Below are 17,455 nucleotides of genomic sequence, written 5' to 3'. Positions count from 1 at the left end.
GAAATTATCTGGCTTAGTTACCTAGTGCTGCTATAACAAAAAATACCACAAGTGGATGGCTCTAAAGGACAGAAATTAATTTTCTCACAGTTCAGGACACTAGAAGTCAGATTCAGGGCATGGCTCTAGAGAGAGGTCTTTTTCAGCTTCCAGTAGCTGCAGCAATCCTTGGCATTCCTGGGTTTGTAGATACACCTGTCCCAGTCATCTGTCTCCTCTTCCCTGTGTTTGTGGCTCAGTCTTTTCTGCTCTTTTTATAACTCAGAAGTGATCAGGTTTAGGACACACTCTACACTGGTTTGACCTCATGAACATTTCCAAACAGGGTCATATTTACAGGCGCAGGGATTAAGACTTCACTGTCTACTTGGAGGGGGAGGAACACAATTCAATCCTTAACAATATCCATTCCTGAGTTTTTCAAAATGTGAATAAACTAAAAAAAAGAAACCATAGGACTTGGAGATGCTAATATTGTTTGTGAAAATCAAATTCACAAATAGCAGGACTTTACGATCGGCCATTTCAGGCTATATTACACTGCAGTAGACCATTCTTCGATCTCAGTGACTTACAACATGAAAGGTCTGTGTCCTACTCACTTATCACATTCATCCTGGATGGCCTTTGGCTCCTCTCTCGGGGACCTGGGCTGATGGAGCAGCCTCCATCAAGCATGGCTGGTCTCTGGCGGAGGGTCGAGTGACATGGGGAGTCAAAACTTCTGCTCTAAAGGGGCAGGTGCCACTCCTACTCACATTTCATTACCCCAGGGCAGTCACATCATGGCTGAGGCTTCAGTCAGGAGAGCGGGAAGCTAGATGCCAACGAGAAGGGAGGTGTCCTCTTCCCGTGAGAGGGCTAGAGAGACAACTTGCAACAGACTGAGAAAGGTAACTGAGGGAAGTGTCAATGGTGATCACAAAAAGGGGAAGGGGAGCTTTGGAAAGTTGTGACGATGCTTTCATTGTATTTGGAGAGATTGTTAAAAATTCAATCCAGCAAGCTTAAAGGAATACGCACATGTTCAAAAGGTAAAACACTAGTGGGGTATCTGAGGACAGGACTCTATATGGCCCACAAATCCAATTTCTACGGTGGATATTCTATAAATTCATGGGATAAAACTGAAGAGGCCCAACATCGATAAAATTGATCTGTGTGCCTGCCTTTTCTCTATATCCTCCCCCTAAAAGCTTTGCCAGCTTCAATTACTTTTCATTGGTCTTTCCCTCACAGATGGTCTTCTCCTGGGCCAGGGTGAACCCGCTTGTCTCTGGAGACACAAAACACATGTGGTCCACTAGTTACTTTCTTTGCTGACTTTTAAGGGTTTTCGCTGAGTTAAAGCCCCACCAAACTTGTATCTTTAAGCTCCCAACCATCAGACGTGGTTTCCGTTCATGGTCAGCATCAAAAACCTTTCTGTGCTAAAGACTAAATGTCCCATACCAATCTTCGTCAAAGGCATCACCGTGCCTGCGGCTGGGTTGTCCACAGTCAGGGTATGAGTATGTGTGAATACTTTCTCAGCATGGTCTGTTCTAAGGCGGCTGACCCTCAGCCAGAAGCTCTGACAGAGCAGAGTAGGAGTCTTCAAATGTGCTTTAATGTGAGGCCAACAGCTAAAGAGAAGACATTTACATGGCCTCCTGGCTTCTAGAGGGAACATCGCTCCAGAAGGGGACACCTGCCTGACTAAGCCGTATGGAAGGCCGTACGCTGGGCAGGGAGGACAAAACTGAAAACGCATGAGGGAAAGAATGTCCACGCAGTCCCGGAGCGGCTCAGAGGCCAGCTTGGGGGGCAGGAGCAGGGAGTAGAAGGCTCATGTTTATGTCTGTGTAGCTCCATAAATATATTATTTCATGTCTAGTTCCAAAAGACATGAGGTTCTACAGGTTCTGTTAGGGTTAGGGTTAGGATTTGGGTTATGGGTACAGTTAGGGGTGAGGGGTAGAGTTAGGGTTAGGATTATGGTTAGGGCTAGCTTTAGTGCTTGGGTTAGCATTAGCTTGTAGGGCTAGGAATAGGGTTAGATTTAGGGTTAGAGTTCCACAGATGCCAGTGACAACACCACAGACACAAACTTAGGTAAAAAGATGTATTTCAAAGTGGGAACAGTTGTATGTTACAATAAAGTCACTGTGAATCTTCAACTAAATAAATAATCAAATGTATAGCCCTTGAAGATGCAGAATTTCACATCTGTAGTTCACCAGGGGTGGTGTGCTTTGTTTTACTTGGATTCCACAGAAACATGGTGCTCTCTGATCAGAGGGTAGAAGACTTCTTCTCCATTTGCTTTTTTTTCTTTTCTTCTAATAAGGAGACTACATTCTAGACAAACAAAACAAACAGGTGAATGTAACTCAAGGTTCTGGTTGTTGGTTCAATTTTTAAAGAACTACAGAATTAGCCTTGAAAGGCAAACATCCTGACCTGTCTGTCAAAAACTCTGGCCATTTCTAGGACACCTTTGCCGAACTGAAAGAGGAAACAACAAATTTTATATATATATATATATATGTGTGTGTGTGTGTATACACACTTTTTCTTCTCCAAGGACAATCTTTATGTAAAGATTGAGTTGCTTACTTCGTTCTTTATACTTGCATCTGCCCCTTTGTCAAGAAGGAGCTGAACTAACGCTTCATGATTATTTAACACGGCCACCTAAAAACAAAAGTGGAAGGTGTGAGTCTGTGATCCCTTACCCAGGCGAGCACAGGCAGCAGGTGTGTCTGCTGGTACGTACAGGGGCCCTGAGTCCACAGGTGCACTGGCCGGGCCACCTGGATTTGCAGGGGCAGGCATGTGTACTGCTAACTCCACAGCGATGACAACCGCAGGAAGCATGGAAATGGAGCCTGCCTTTGTGCACGTAAAATAACACGAGATGCTCAGCCAGGACAGCTCAGAGTGCGGCAAGGTCTTTGCTTGAACAGGTTTGTTTGGATCTCACAATGATGGTCCTGGGGGCTGGGGCTGGGGATCCTCAAAGAAATAATTGGAAAACAGCAACAGAAACACCATAGTTCTCATGCCTTGATTAACAAGCCATGGGGATAACATCTACAACCAGACCCCAGGGCTGTTAAACTCCCGAGAATTGTCTCATGATAGGAAGATCTCTGACCTTGATTCCAAACATAAAACTGGACTGTTTTCTGAGGAAGGGCATACCATCAAAGGGGTCTTCCCATCTTTATCTTTCATGTTCACGTCAGCTCCAGCCTCAATTAAAAGAGAGGCTACTTTCTGGTTTCCAGATACTGCGGAGACGCGCATGAGCGGAGTCCACCCTGAGCCGGTGTCCACGACGTCTACCTGGGAGGCCAGACAAACAGCTGCCCTTAGCTCATGGGTTTTGTAAGTTTTTTCATCATAAACTTATAAAAAGAATCTGCCTGAATTCCCCTGGTTTACATGGCAGTCCTTTCTAGACTTGGTGAGAGTTGGCAGGACTGTGCTAATTTGATTCACATTTATATACAGTGAGACGATGTATTAGAATCCCTTTAGCGAGTGTGGGCCCCCATGGGTTTGTTGTTGGCATCTTCACCTATATTCTTTTCCAATGGAAAAAGGGTAGCATAGAAAAATTCATCAAACATAATCACCTTACTCTTGACTCCGTGTGAACTTGTCCAGTTTTCCCCACCTATATTTAAATACAGTTTATTTTGCTTAGTTTCATGTACCATTGTAAGCAGTTTTAAATCCTTTCTGGAATATGGAGAGACACATACACCCTTATACTTACCATTTCTTACCAGTGTTCAGCAGGAGACCCACAGGTAGAGTAAACACAGAACAACTAGCTCTATGACACAACACAGCCTGCAAAGGTAGCCAGCCTAGTGCCTTCTCGAAAACTCTCTAGTAATAAAAGGGCTGCTTCCCATTGATCTACTCTACATCGAAATCTCTCAGTTTAGTGTTTTAAGAGAAAGATCTTAAAATGAGAAAAAGTAAATGTTGTGTTCTCCAATTCCAAGGAAGACCTTACCAATCCATGAAGAGTGGTACCAACGTGAAAGTGTGCACACACACACACGCACGCTGATTCTGTTGCAGAGAAATTACTCAAAAACTATCTGCGCTTTAGCAAAACATCAGAATGGAGTAGCCAACAAGGAACTGCCGCAGATGCTGGGACACCGCAGGTGGTTTGTATGCATGAGATTATCCCCTGCAACACTGTTAGGGTTTGTAGCTCTTCTGTGTGCAGATAACAGCTAATCTAAAGGCAGCCTGCTCCATTACATGTGAACAATAATAAAATAATCGCTTCATATTACACGGTGCTTTCCATGGTTTGTAACTCACTTTCACACACTTTCTTGATCCTGAGGGATACGCAGAAATAGGAGTCTTTATCTCTAGTTTACAAGTCACTGAATCAAACTCTCAGAGATGTCAAGTGCCTTTCCCGAGCCTACATGGCTTGGTAAGTAGAGGGATGGTTCTCTATTAAAGAAAGTAAGCTACTCTCTGTATAGAATCGTGGTATTTGGGAGAACAGTGGCAATGCCCTGTGAGGCCCCCAAATCCTCCCGTGGCCTTCCGAAGCATCAGGGGAAGCACTTGTCGAGAACAAGGGAAGGCTTGTGTTGGCGTCATCTACCCCCGCTCAGCAGTCAGAGCGAACACACCTGTGCCTATTTTTCTGCTCCCTGCAAACCAGCTCTGGTGCTACGGAGAAAGATGGCATGTGTCCCAAACAAAGTGTGCCTGCCTCTGAAGCCAGGAAGCCTTCGTTCCCAAAATTCCAATATTCAAATATTCACGGCAGAGATCTGCCCTATTCTCAAATATTTTCATCTTTTAGCAAAGGTCAACCTTCATTTTCAACCAGAAACTTTTACTGGGTCCAAGACGTGAGCAGAGGTTATCTTAAACAAGGGAAGCCTAGCTGTCGATACCACAGATGGCAAGCATGGCCAGGCCCCAGCTCTGAGGACCACAGGCTACTCCTTCTGGCCTTTCATGTGTATTTCTAAAATATATATTTTTAAGCACACACACACATAAGAACTGTAATAAAAAGGAATTTTCTTAATGGCTGAGATTTTCCCTTCCAGGGGACACTGTCCTCAGCTCCCAAGGTAGCAGCAACAGCAGCACAGTACACTCTCGAACCAGTGGGACCCACAGCTGAAGCCTTGCTGTCTCCAGTCACACTTCGGACGCAACCTAGAACAAATCTAACACCTTCCAGGAGGCATGACTCTGCTCAGTTTGAGTTTATTTTCTAGGTCATCCACTTAATAATGTCTCAATACTCAACACCACCTGGCAGTCCCAGTTAGGGCAACATTTTGTTTTTCGTTCTTTAGTTCCATGCCTTAACATTTCTACTTAACATCTTCCAAGTCTTGGAATAAAGTTTTCAAAGTTATCAGACCTTACCATAATTGATCTAGTTCTATTTGTTGTTAGGTGCCATCGGGTTGGTTTCCAACTCATAGCAACCCTATTTACTACAGAAAGCAATGCTGCCTGGTCCTGTGCCATCCTCACACAATCATTGCTATGTTTGAGCTCAAGTTCTATTTACCACCTTGAAATAACTTTAAAAGTCCAAACAACTCCACTTCAACTCATTGAGTCAAACTTGTACCTGCTGATAGCAGGAAATCAAAAGCAGAGCAGCAAGCACACCTGCCCCCCAGGTAAAGACTCTAAGGGCTGACATGCTGCATTCCTGATACAGACAGTTTGCTCTGGGAAATGTTGGGCAATGACGATCACCTTTAAGGCCAGGGGTAAAAGATAGTCTAATTTTTGAAGCAACAAGCAGAAGCACTGTAGACCCTAAGGAGCCTTAACATGCTGGTGTCCCTAGCACCTAAGACAGCATCTGGTACATGAGAGAGGCTCACTAAAGCTTTGTTGACCGACAGAATGAAGAGAGAAATAAGTGAATGAGCGAAGAAACAAACAACTAGAGGCAGCATTGGGTCCAGCCTTGGATTCAAGCACTGTTTCTATTTTTCGACATAGTGACAATCTCAGGTCTCAGCATCATGTCAGTTTTAAGGTGATCTTTTCCAAAGCTTCAGAAACCTTTTTGCTGGTAAGTCAAGCATTTCTAAGTTCAACTAATCAACAGCATCTACATAAAAACCAGTTGCCATGAAGTTGATTCCAACTGACAGCAACTCCACGTGTGTCAGAGTAGAACTCTGCTCCGTAGGGTTTTCAGTGGCTGATTTTCCCCAAGTAGGTCGCCAGGACTTTTTTGACCTGCCTCTGAGTGAACTTGATCCTCCAACCTTTCCGTTAGCAGCCGAACACGTTAACCATCTGCACCACCTAGGGATTCCAGGTAACAATGCATCTGCGGTTAAGGAAGCAGACCCCTACCTCACAGCCGTCCTTGATCATCCACTCAATGACACCGCAGTGGCCGCCGTCTGCTGCCCAGTGCAGGGCTGTACAGCCTCCTAGGTCTCTGGTCTCCCAGGAAGCGCCGTGTTTTCGGAGATACTTCACAACATCTAGGTGTCCTGCGTAGCACGCGAGCATGAGACTGCAACACAGGGAAGCAGCAGCAGTGTGCTGTAAGTGCAGAGGTGCAGGGCGATCGGCCCAGTCAGGCAGTCACCAAACACAGGTCCACGTTTTACCCTGTTGTTGTTGTATCTTTGAGTTGATTCTGACTCATAAGCAACACAATAGGACAGAGTAGAACTGCCTCATAGGGTTTCCTAGACTATAATCGTTAAGGAACAGATTGCCAGGTCTTTTCTCCTACGGAGCTGCTAGGGGATTCAAACCACCAACCTTTGGGATAGCAGCCGAGCACTTAACCATTGTGCCACCAGGGTTCCATTTTACTCTACCTGGCTTAAACCGAGGAACCCTACTTTGAGTGGAAAAGTCATAGGAGTTATTCATATAAAATGTCTGTCTGCCCATCAGCTGACAAATTGACAAACAAAATGAGAGATATCCATACAGGGGCATGTTCCTATTCAGTCATAGAAAGGAAAGAAGTACTGACACGTGCTACAACATGGATGAAACCCTGAAAACACTATGTTCCGTGAAGGAAGCCACTCACCAAGATTACATGTTGTATGATTCCACGTATATGAAATGTCTGGAATATGCAAATCTATAGAGAGAGCCCTGGTGGTGCAGTGGTTAAGCGCTCAGCTGCTAACCGAAAGGTTGGTGGTTCGAACTCACTAGCACCTCTGCAGGAGAAAGGCGTGGCAGTCTGCTTCCATAACAATCACAGCCTCGGAAACCGTATGGGGCAGGTCTACTCTATCCTACAGGGTGGCTATGAGTCAGAATCAACCTGATGGCAACAGGTTTGGTTTTGGGTTCTTTTATAGCGACAGAGAGCTGACTGGTGGTTGCCAGGGTCTGGGAGAAGGAGGAGTGTGGAGTGACAGCAGCGGGTATGGGCTTTCTTTCTGGGTAATGGAAACGTCCTGAAATTAGGTGATGATGGTAATGTAGCTCAGTGAACAGATTTAAAAACATTGAATTGTAAGTTTCAAACAGTGGGTTTTATGGCATGTGAATTATATTTCAATAAAAAAAGAACAATGACTGTAAATGAGTATAAAATATTGGACTTTAAAACATCTCTGAGTCCATGATGGTACTCCAACAAAAGAGAAAGGGAAAAAAATACTCATTTGACTCTATTGGAGATAACTATTTAACCAACTCCTTATGCTAATAATTGACAATTAAAAGAAAAAAATTAAACATTTCCTCTGTCTTTGTAGGATGAAATGTAGTTCATCCCCAATTGATAAGGAGAACCCCTTCTTCACAGAAGACTGCTAGCTAATAAATATAGAAGAAATCATGGAATTAGAAAATGACTTCTTTGCAACTCCCAGTTAAACAACTGATTCAAGCAAGCATCATCAGTAGATGCTAAAATCATTGGGTAAAAGGGTAACAGGGAGCCAGATACTCACAAGGTGCTGAATTATCACCCTACAGGTTACTTTCCAGCTTCAGTGGGAAAATGGTATCTTTACAAAGGAGAGACCTGGCTGCCACTGCCCCAACCAAATGGTCTGTCCCAGCATCACTAACTGCGGGACAACCTGCATTCCTGGACACCGGTATGCAGCAGGAAGCACACAGCACCAGTTCCAAAGTGTTCTGCTAAAAAGGTTAACCTACATCTGATCAAGACTTTAGACCTAATTTTAACTTGCTAGGACGTAAGATGATAGAAGAACAAGTTAAATGTCTCTCCCCAACTAGGAAAATACAGAACACAGGATATCCTGTGAGATAATTTGGTCTGCTCCCCTCAAAAAGCCATTGTTAAGAGAAATGAGAAAAAGATACAAGATCCGCCTAGAATAAAAGAGATCGAACAGTCAGATACGACGTGTGAGCATACAGACATACAAATGCTTTCACTCTCTCTTACTATCAGGTTTGAGCAATAAATTCGCCCTCTGGGGCTTTCCGGCTTCCCCTCTGCTCTGGAAAAGCTCAAGGTTGTTACCTGAAAATCTGAACAAACTCACTGGTACTGTACACAGCCGGGGGCCTCGTGGGAGGTAGTTCTCTGATACAGCCGTAATTTCTTCCATGGATACTGGTTATTTTGGATTTTCCACTTTGCTTCTTGGGTCAACCTTGGTGACTTTTTTTCAGAAAAAGTATCATTTTGATCAAATTATCAAATCTCATTATAACAGCCCAATATGAGGCTTTTTTTTTTTTTATGAGGCTATTTTCTTTTCTTTGAATTTCCTCTACAACCACTGTTATGTCCCTTTCGAATATCTAATTTTGTTTTCCTTTTTCCTTAGATTTATGAGAGATTGATGTTTTATTGTTCAGGGCTTTGTTTAAAAAGCAGCTCTCTCACGTCTCAATAATCATTCTCATTTCTTATTAATCAATTTCTACTTTTAATCATTTCCTCCAACTCTTCTCATGTGCTTATGTGCTGGGCCCTGAGCTAGAGAAACAATACACGTAACAGATTCTCTATGAAAATCCTGCTGAATGACGGAGTCAATGAACAAGTGAATAAACTGGCTTTTGTTGTCACCATCTTTCGTTTGGAATGTACTCACCTATAGCACTGTCAGAAGACACTGAATGGGATACTTGGGGTGGAATCGAAAGCCCTCTGGGCACAAGCCTGGTAACACACTTCTGGGACGATTGGCACCTTTAGGCCACAACTTACCTGTCCTTGCCACTTCCATTCTTCAGGTTCACATCTGTGCCGTTGGAAACTAGGATTTTCACAAGCCTGAAGGAAACAAAGGTAACTGTAGCTAGGTAAGTAGCATTGACTAGGAAGCCATGATAATTCAGCGAAGCTGACCAACATGACACTTACGACAAGTCTTTGCTGCGCTTTCTTCTCCCAGAGGCCTGCTGGCTTTAACAAGGCAATAGTAGACCAGAAAACTACCTCCACATACAAACGGGGGAGAGGGGGAGGAAGGGTTCCACCCTGTGCAGAAGTTATTCATTGAAAAACGAACCAGACCGTAAGAAACAAATTGGACTATCAAAATAATTCACTGTCATTTTAATGAGCATTTTTAGTATATTTTCAAATGGCAGCATTTAATGAATACAGTTCCATATTTTTCAAAACGTCTTTTTAGCAATTAAAATATAAAGATGATTGAGAAATGAGATATTAGTATGTATGCTTATCTCTGTGTAGAATAAATAATGAAATGCATCGATGAAAATTATATCTTCGCAATCTATGAGGAAAGTTTGTCTTCCAGAATACCTGCCTCGCCTTTCTCTTTTTTAAAGAAATACAAATTCTGATAACTAGTTTTCCCAGGAGAGATAAAATATATTGAATATAATTGAATGGCTACCTCTCTTCCATGGCCTGTGATTATACAGTGTACATTCTCTCCTTGACGATAAAAAAAGAAGGCTGACTTTGTAAACCACGACATGGTACAGCTTTGGAAAGAGAAAAGAAGCTGGGTTCCTCCACAACCCTTTTGCTCCCCAGCCCAACCCAACTGTTTGAGAGAAGCAAAAAATCCAACCACCCACTCTAAGAGGTAAGAAGAAGAGAGCCATACCTGGTGTATCCTTTCTGGGCAGCGACCATCAAAGCAGTAAAGCCAAACTTATTGGGAACATCAACCTTAACATTGCTTGGACAAAACACAGGGAGAAGAGATTAACATGCCTGTCATGGCTCCCTGTAGGCTTACGGCTAACAGCTCTTGCCGGGCATGGGTGGCTAAAATGGTTCATTTTACCAAAAATTCCTACTTCTTCTGGGCCATTAAGTTTTTGTTGTCTTACACCACTCTGCCTAATATTTTAAAAGATTCAAATGTACAAGAACAGAAGAGCAAACTGCTGTAATTTCACTCAAAATAGTCACTCCCTTCAACTCAAAACCATTACGCCATGCAATAAAACTCCCCGTGAAGAGCACAGCCTCTTTAAACTGCTGAGGACATGGCGTCTTCACCACAGACATGAGCCTGCATTTGTGGAGACCCATGTTTCTCTCTTGAACCCCTTATCGCCTCCTCAGCATAAAGCGACGCCACTCAAAGAAGAAAGCAGAGCTATTAAATGTCAGCCTGCAAGCATTGGCTGTTTGTGGGAACCTTCTCTAGCTTAGATCCTCATTTCACAAATGACTCATCCTTTAAGGCACTCGGAACTACTGATTTAAGGAAAATCTAGATAACGTCCAGTTTTCATTTAGAAGGTGGCTTTACATTAAAACCTATCTGAGGCAAGTGTATTCACCATTTTTCCTCTAGTGTCTAAATAGCCAATTTTGAGATTCCCTTAATTTATCAGAAATTAGATGTAAGCATTTTGGGGTGAGACCTGCCTGAATGCTAAGACTTGATGTAAGCAGAGGTCAGAAATTATTTCTGGGAAGAAAATGTGACACCCAGACTTGTAATATTCCTTTTATAATTTTACTTTAAAAATTATGAAATATAGCATTTACAGGGGCTTTATGACTATCTTCCCTTACTGTGCCAAACTCACAACGGTCACCTCAGATTCACTCTGGAGCCGGTCTCGAAGGCCTGGGGAACGTTAGGCAAACAAAATAAAGCCGCATCATACATTTCTACACACTTCATGGACTTTTATTAAAATAAATAAAAACCTGGTAGAGTTCCCTCACCCTCCTTGAAGGATTCGAACAAGTAAATCTTCATCATTCACGTTGACGGCACGATGGAAATGCTCGCTGCTTATGGGTTCTCCTGAAGAAATTAGACACAATGCAGTCATTCAAAATATAACAAGAGAAGATTCATTCCAGCCGTATTCCTTCTGTGCCCTTGAGTGGATGGTCACATTCACCTCCAAGAAGGCATTCGGCTGTCCTGTAAGCATGCCTTAGGATTCCCACTCAATGCTGCTTTTACCGAAAAAGACCTTGATTGCACATATCAAGAGGAGAACATTTAGTCCGACAGAAAGGTTTGGGAGGAGCCCTCATGGTGCAACGGTTATGCACTCGGCTGCTAACTGAAAGGTCAGTGGTTAGAGCCCACCAGCCACTCTGCAGGAGAAAGGCCTGGCAATTTACTCCCATAAAGATTACAGCCTAGGAAACCCTATAGGGCAGTTCTACTCTGTCCTGTAGGGTCACTATGAGTTGGAATCTACTTAAAGGCACACAACAACAAAGGCCTGAGGCGTTTTCAAGATAAAAAAGTATTGTTTTGTGAATGTAATTTCACTATTTGAAAATAATCCTCTCAGATTTCATAAAATAAGCTGAGTTTAACACTTAATAAATGTCTCTCACAAGCAAGGAAAAACTCAGTCATTGTCACAGTGTACTCCTTTTGTCAAAAAGTCACTTGAAAAACAAAAATTGCTTTAACATTTGAAATCCAAAATTTCAGTTCTTCCCAGGAATATGATTCGTGTTGTCCTTGTCTTTCCTGAGCATGTGGAGGCGTAAGGGGCTCTCCCCCACAGGGAGGTGGAGCATGAGAAAGCTGAGCAGAGCAGAGCCGGGAGTGGGCACCTGAGGAACATTAAAAACACCACGGGAAACTGGCAGAAAGGAGAGCGTCCCCTCGTCCAGGGCGACACGAGCTCCTCATGGACAAGAACGGGACATAAATTCAGAAATGGGCAGAAGGTGAGCACACAGGGGAAAGCGGAAGCTGCCTGTGCTGCACCTCCACAGGATCCTCATGTACCTCACGGCTCCATTTGTTTCACGTCCCTGGACCTTCCGATTGTTTAAATCATTACTATGGGGCTTAAATGAATATTACAAGTGAAGCACTCAGAATGGCACCTGGCATGTCATGTGGTCGAGGTTAATAGGAATAGTGATGGCAGCGGCCATTGTTGTCGTTTGGTACAGCCTCACCATCCCCTTCGTCCCAATCCCTTCCCACACTTAGAATACCTCCTTGGGGAAAGAGTAGTACAAAGGACTGATGGACCACCGCTGCCACAGCCTCCACCTGGCTAAGTCCAGCACAACTAGATGGGGCCTGGCCACCACCACCGACTGCTCTGACAGGGATCACAATAGAGGGTCCTAGACAGAGCTTGAAAAAAATGTAGAACAAAATTCTAACTCACCAAAAAAAAAAAAAAAGACCAGACTTAACTGGCCTGACAGAGACTGGAGTAACACCGAGAATATGGCCCCCGGACACCCTTTTAGCTCAGTAATGAAGTGAGTCCTGAGGTTCACCCTTCAACCAAAATTAGACAGTCCCATAAAAACAAAACAAGACTAAATGGGCACACCAGCCCAGCGGCAAGGACCAAAAGGCAAGAGGAGGCAGGAAAGCTGGTAACTGGGAACTCAAGGTCAAGAAGGGAGAATGTTGACATGTTGTGAGGTTGGTAACCAATGTCACAAAACAATATGTGCATTAACTGTTTAATAAGCAGCTAGTTTGTTCTATAAACCTTCATCTAAAGTACAATAAAATTATTTTTTAACAACAAAAAAAGAATACCTCCTTGGCCCTGATAGGCATTTGTGTTTATAATTCCTTGTCTAAATTATCGCAGAGATCTCATTCATTCATTCATTCATGTTCAACTAATATTGAGTGCTTTATATGCCAAGTCTTATGCTGGACACTGGGGTCCCCACAGAGAATGCGACAGCACTTCCACTGTAATGTCCACTTTCAGCCTATTCATATTCAAATCTGAAAAGGAAACATCCACCTTTCTCAAGCCTGCTCCCCATACTGCCAACCCAGACTGCTTCTGGGGGCTCACCGCATCACTGAGCCTCCCTCTTGTGGTGTGGCCTGCAGAGGTGCACTGGCCATGTCAGCCAAGGGGGACTAAATCTCCCAACTCCTCTCCTGACAGTGGGGAACACTCGGGGGTCAGCTCCTGGCATGGGCACCACCTTCCCCGTTTCCTAAGAGGCTTTCAGCTGTGCACAGAGAACCAGGCAGAGTGCAAACTGGGAAAACAGGGGAGCGGAACAATGAGAGGTGGCTATCAGAACACAGCCGTTAGCTGATATCCTTCCTTTTTTTCTGGTAAAAGATAAACTTGAGCCAAGTTAAGATTGTTTTGAAATAACAATTTTGTCTACTTAAGCCTGCCAATCTCCTAAAATTTTTTAGCCACGTTATACTTCCTCTTTGTCATTCCACACATAATTTCAGACCCAAAGCTTCAAATGAAAGTATCAAGATAAACCGTCCAAGGCCAAGCCCACAGCTGCCCATGGCCTTTCAACAGAGGTCATCCTAGCCTAGTGGTTCTCAACGTGTGGGGACGGGGGAGGGAGAGGGTTTTGACTGCCCCACCCTTGGGAATTTTGGCAATGTCTGGAGACATTTTTGGTTGCCACAATCTGGATGGGGGGTCCTACTGACATCTAGTGGGTCGAGACCAGGGATGCTGCTAAATAAACATCCTACAATGCACAGGACAGCCCCCAAACCAATAATTATTTGGCCCCAAATGTCAACAGGGCTGAAGCTGAGAAACTCTGGCCAATAGTAGTATGGACTTAAAGTGATATTATATGATCCAGCCACACTTTAGGTAAGTGAACTAAACCCACTCAATGTTTCCCTTCCCTCCTGCTCCCCAGAAAGGAGGGAAGATTGGTGGAGTTATAGACATCTCTATTATTCCACCCAACAGCCCCCCACTTCTATGACACTCAAATTTCAATTGCCACCAAAAATGAAAAAGTCATTTGCGTAGAGTCACCTATAAGAACATATGAAACACACCGTATTCCTATTAAATTTTAAAATATGGGGTTCCAAATCAAACTCTGCAAATTAAGCTGTCCCTGGAGAACGACATCATGCTTGGCAAAGTCAAGGGTCAGCAAAAAAGAGGAAGACCCATAACAAGATGGATTGACATAGTGGCTGCAACGATGGGCTCAAGCATAACAACGATTGTGAGGATGGCACAGGACTGGGCAGTGTTTCATTCTGTTATACAGAAGGTCGCTATGAGTCAGTATCGACTCAACGACACCTGCCAACAATGACAGGACTTTATACAGTTCACGGTGTTTTTCAGAGTCTCTTTCAAACCACAAAACTAGATCAGAAAGGTTGAGTAAGTGGTCTGACATCACCCAGCAAGCAGCAGACAGCACCAGAGCTCAAGGCCACACTGCCCTGAAGGCCACACTCCTTCCCTTGGACGTTTTAATTAATGTTGCGGCATCTGACCAATTCACTACAGGATTCCATTTTCATTACATTTTGGCTACAGACGGACATCTTAAATAAATATGATTCCACTGCCCCAAGGTGTTAAGTAAAAGGGGATGGATACCTAGGCAGCTTCAGAAGAGTGCTAACTCCCTGGGATTTTAAGGAAAATTCTAAAATTGCAGCCTGCATTACACCCTGTATCTGCCCTGACCACCTGCATCCCACGCCATCCATTGTACCTGACCAGCAAGCCTCTCGCAGAGGGGCCCTCTCAGCTCGTCCTAACCAGGAAGCTCTGCAGCATGAAAATAGCAGAAAACAAAATAAGTTCATCTCGTGCTGATCAGCTTGAGGACTCCTTGTAGCAAGGACTGGGGCATTTTGCTATCATGATATAATTAAAATAAATGTTTTGCCTATCCCAGCTTCTGCAAGAGGTAATCGATACTTGACTTATTCTGAGAACAAAGGTGATGCCCTCACAGAAGAGGGGAGAGACCAACGTAAACGTCCATCATCCTTTGCTTTCTCCGCACAAGGCAGCAGTGAACATCGTGAAGGGTGGGAAAGCCCTTTCTCGGCATTACCAGGTGAATCCTGCTCACACCACTTCCAGGTAAGAGGCACTGAGGAACACCACCAGAACAAATCAAATCAACTCAGCCCCACAACAGTGTTTACGTGACAGGACAAAGAATGAAAAGGCTCTTTTTGGAGCGTCTGGCTCCCCTTCCTACTTCCACTAGGGATGAAATGCCAGGGTGAGAGAATGGACCACACCCCCCACCTGAGCCCTTCAAGACTGTGGACCCAGCCCAAGGGACTGCCATCGATAAGGGCAACTGAATATACAAAAGGCAGACTCACTGCCTCTGTGCGTTTGGTTTTCTCATATTTACCCTGAGTGCTGCACTTACAAATACTGAATGATCCTGCCTGTTGGGGGGATGCCCACCAATGCTTGTCTGTGCTGGATGGAACCCAGCAGGCCCACGTGAAGGGGCACCTGTGAGCAGAGGGGCAGCATGGTCTTTGGAAAGCCATGGCAGGAGGGTCGCTGAGCTGCAGGTGTGCCGGCAGGTATGACAATGTGGTGACAACACCTTTCTGGGTGGAACTGAAGTCTCTATTAAAAGCCATGAATAAATGATGAGCTCATTGGAGAAGGTATTTGCCAATTAACAAGCAGCAGCTGTTTTTCTTTCTTTTTAAGGGCCCAGCTGATTAAAATTGTGTGCCTCATTTAAGCAAGAATCACATGTACTTTACCTGGAAATTTAAAAAAAAAAAAATTTTTTTTAAACTGAACATCCTTTATTTAAACAAAGTACATGCTTTTGTGACTCATTAAAACACTTTCAAGCTGAATGGAAATTATCACCCCAGAGAAGCATTTTCCCTTTTTGTGCAGAATGTGCACTTTTTTAATTCTTTGTTTAGCGTGATCTGCCTCCTCGAGAGAGGCTGCTTTGGAATCATAAACGTAACAGCGTAAGACAGCGGTAGCCCGCCAGCAGAGCCGAGAGCTTGCCCAGTCCTCACCAACCTCAACTGGGCGTCCTCAACACACAGAGAACTAACTCAGGTTCTGCTGCTCTGCCTTCTCTTCCTTCCCCTCAAAACTCCAGCAGCTAAATCTCTCTCACATGTAAAAGCAAGTGCTTTCCATGCAGTCAGGTTAAGAAGCAAGCCCTCTTTTCGGATCAGTATCACTATCACTCACTGTCCACTTCGAACATCTCCTCTGAAGTAATATTTTCATGGCTAGCTGAGCCGCGCTTAGGAATGTGTAGAGTCACCACTCCCAGCTTCGACTAAACTGTTAGCTAGACTAAGGTCCATTCCCCTAGTTCTCTGTTTTTCAACCAAAGATATTATAAGAAAAAAAAAAAACCCATTGCCATTGAGTTGACTCCAACTCATAGCAACCCGGTAGGACAGAGTAGAACTACCCCATAGGGTTTCCAAGGAGTGGCTGGTGGATTCCAACTGCTGACCTTTTGGTTAGCAGCTAAACGCTTAACCACTATGCCACCAGGGCTTCCGAAGATATTATAGGCTAACTCAAAATCTGAATTATCTTTAATCCACAGCAACATTTCCATGAATGAACACCTAAAAGACATAACTGTAATCCACAGAAAATACATACAATACACGTGTACGTACAAATACACATGCAAGCCAAAGGCTACACTGGATACAATTTTTAAACAATTTTTTACTTGCTAGAGGAAGGTTTCCATTGTGCAACCAAAATGACTTATCTGCATTTGCTGTGGGCGGCCAGGAAGAATATTTCTAAAAATTTGAATCTTTACAACGTTCTAGCTCAAAGATGGCACTGGCTACAATATCTTTAAAATCTTTTGAAATACAGGTCATAGAAAATATTTGCACCCTTAAAAATGAGCTGGGAAAAGAACTGGTCAGAGGCTCTGTGGCCAGCCTCTTCCAGGCACCACCTCCTCCATGTGGGGCTCTTACCCTTCCACGTCGAGTGAAAAAAACAATGCTAGTTCTCCCTCCCTCACAGCATCCGCGGGAATCAGATTTGTGTGTCAAGTCAAGGAGCATGCAGTAAAGTTGTCCAAAGGGGACAAGATCCTGCATAGCCCTCCTCACCCAAGGCCACCCAGGCAGGCAGACTGATTCTCCACTTGGGGGAAGCTGGCCCAGCCACATACCTTTGGCCCATTTCCTAAGACAACTCTACCCTTTTGTACCAAATGGATGTTGTCCAACATGGCAGTCCTGGCACAAAAGCAGCTCTCTTAATTTGTTAAAGCACAATTAGA

At 44.0% G+C, this 17,455-nt stretch overlaps 1 protein-coding gene across 4 annotated transcripts in view; it reads right to left on the bottom strand.

The window, feature by feature from the left end:
- Positions 1-2,096: 2,096 nt before the first annotated feature.
- The window catches only part of FANK1 (fibronectin type III and ankyrin repeat domains 1), a 102,279-nt gene continuing 86,920 nt past the window's right edge, over positions 2,097-17,455 (bottom strand). For 2 of the 4 annotated variants that reach the window (XM_049854869.1, XM_049854866.1), the window contains exons 4-11: positions 11,150-11,231; positions 10,068-10,142; positions 9,194-9,259; positions 6,373-6,538; positions 3,187-3,330; positions 2,599-2,676; positions 2,443-2,487; positions 2,097-2,340 (exon numbers count right to left, since the gene is read on the bottom strand). In XM_049854869.1, the coding sequence (XP_049710826.1) occupies positions 2,275-2,340; positions 2,443-2,487; positions 2,599-2,676; positions 3,187-3,330; positions 6,373-6,538; positions 9,194-9,259; positions 10,068-10,142; positions 11,150-11,231 (722 nt within the window). In that variant the 3' untranslated portion in view covers positions 2,097-2,274. Of the gene's footprint in view, positions 2,341-2,442; positions 2,488-2,598; positions 2,677-2,717; positions 3,331-6,372; positions 6,539-9,193; positions 9,260-10,067; positions 10,143-11,149; positions 11,232-17,455 lie in introns of all 4 variants that reach the window. The other 2 variants (XR_007513407.1, XM_049854867.1) reach the window with 2 other exon arrangements.

The sequence above is a fragment of the Elephas maximus genome, chromosome 16, assembly GCF_024166365.1.
Source record: "Elephas maximus indicus isolate mEleMax1 chromosome 16, mEleMax1 primary haplotype, whole genome shotgun sequence".
Taxonomy (NCBI): Eukaryota; Metazoa; Chordata; class Mammalia; order Proboscidea; family Elephantidae; genus Elephas; species Elephas maximus.
This window is presented reverse-complemented; position numbering and strand designations above follow the sequence as displayed.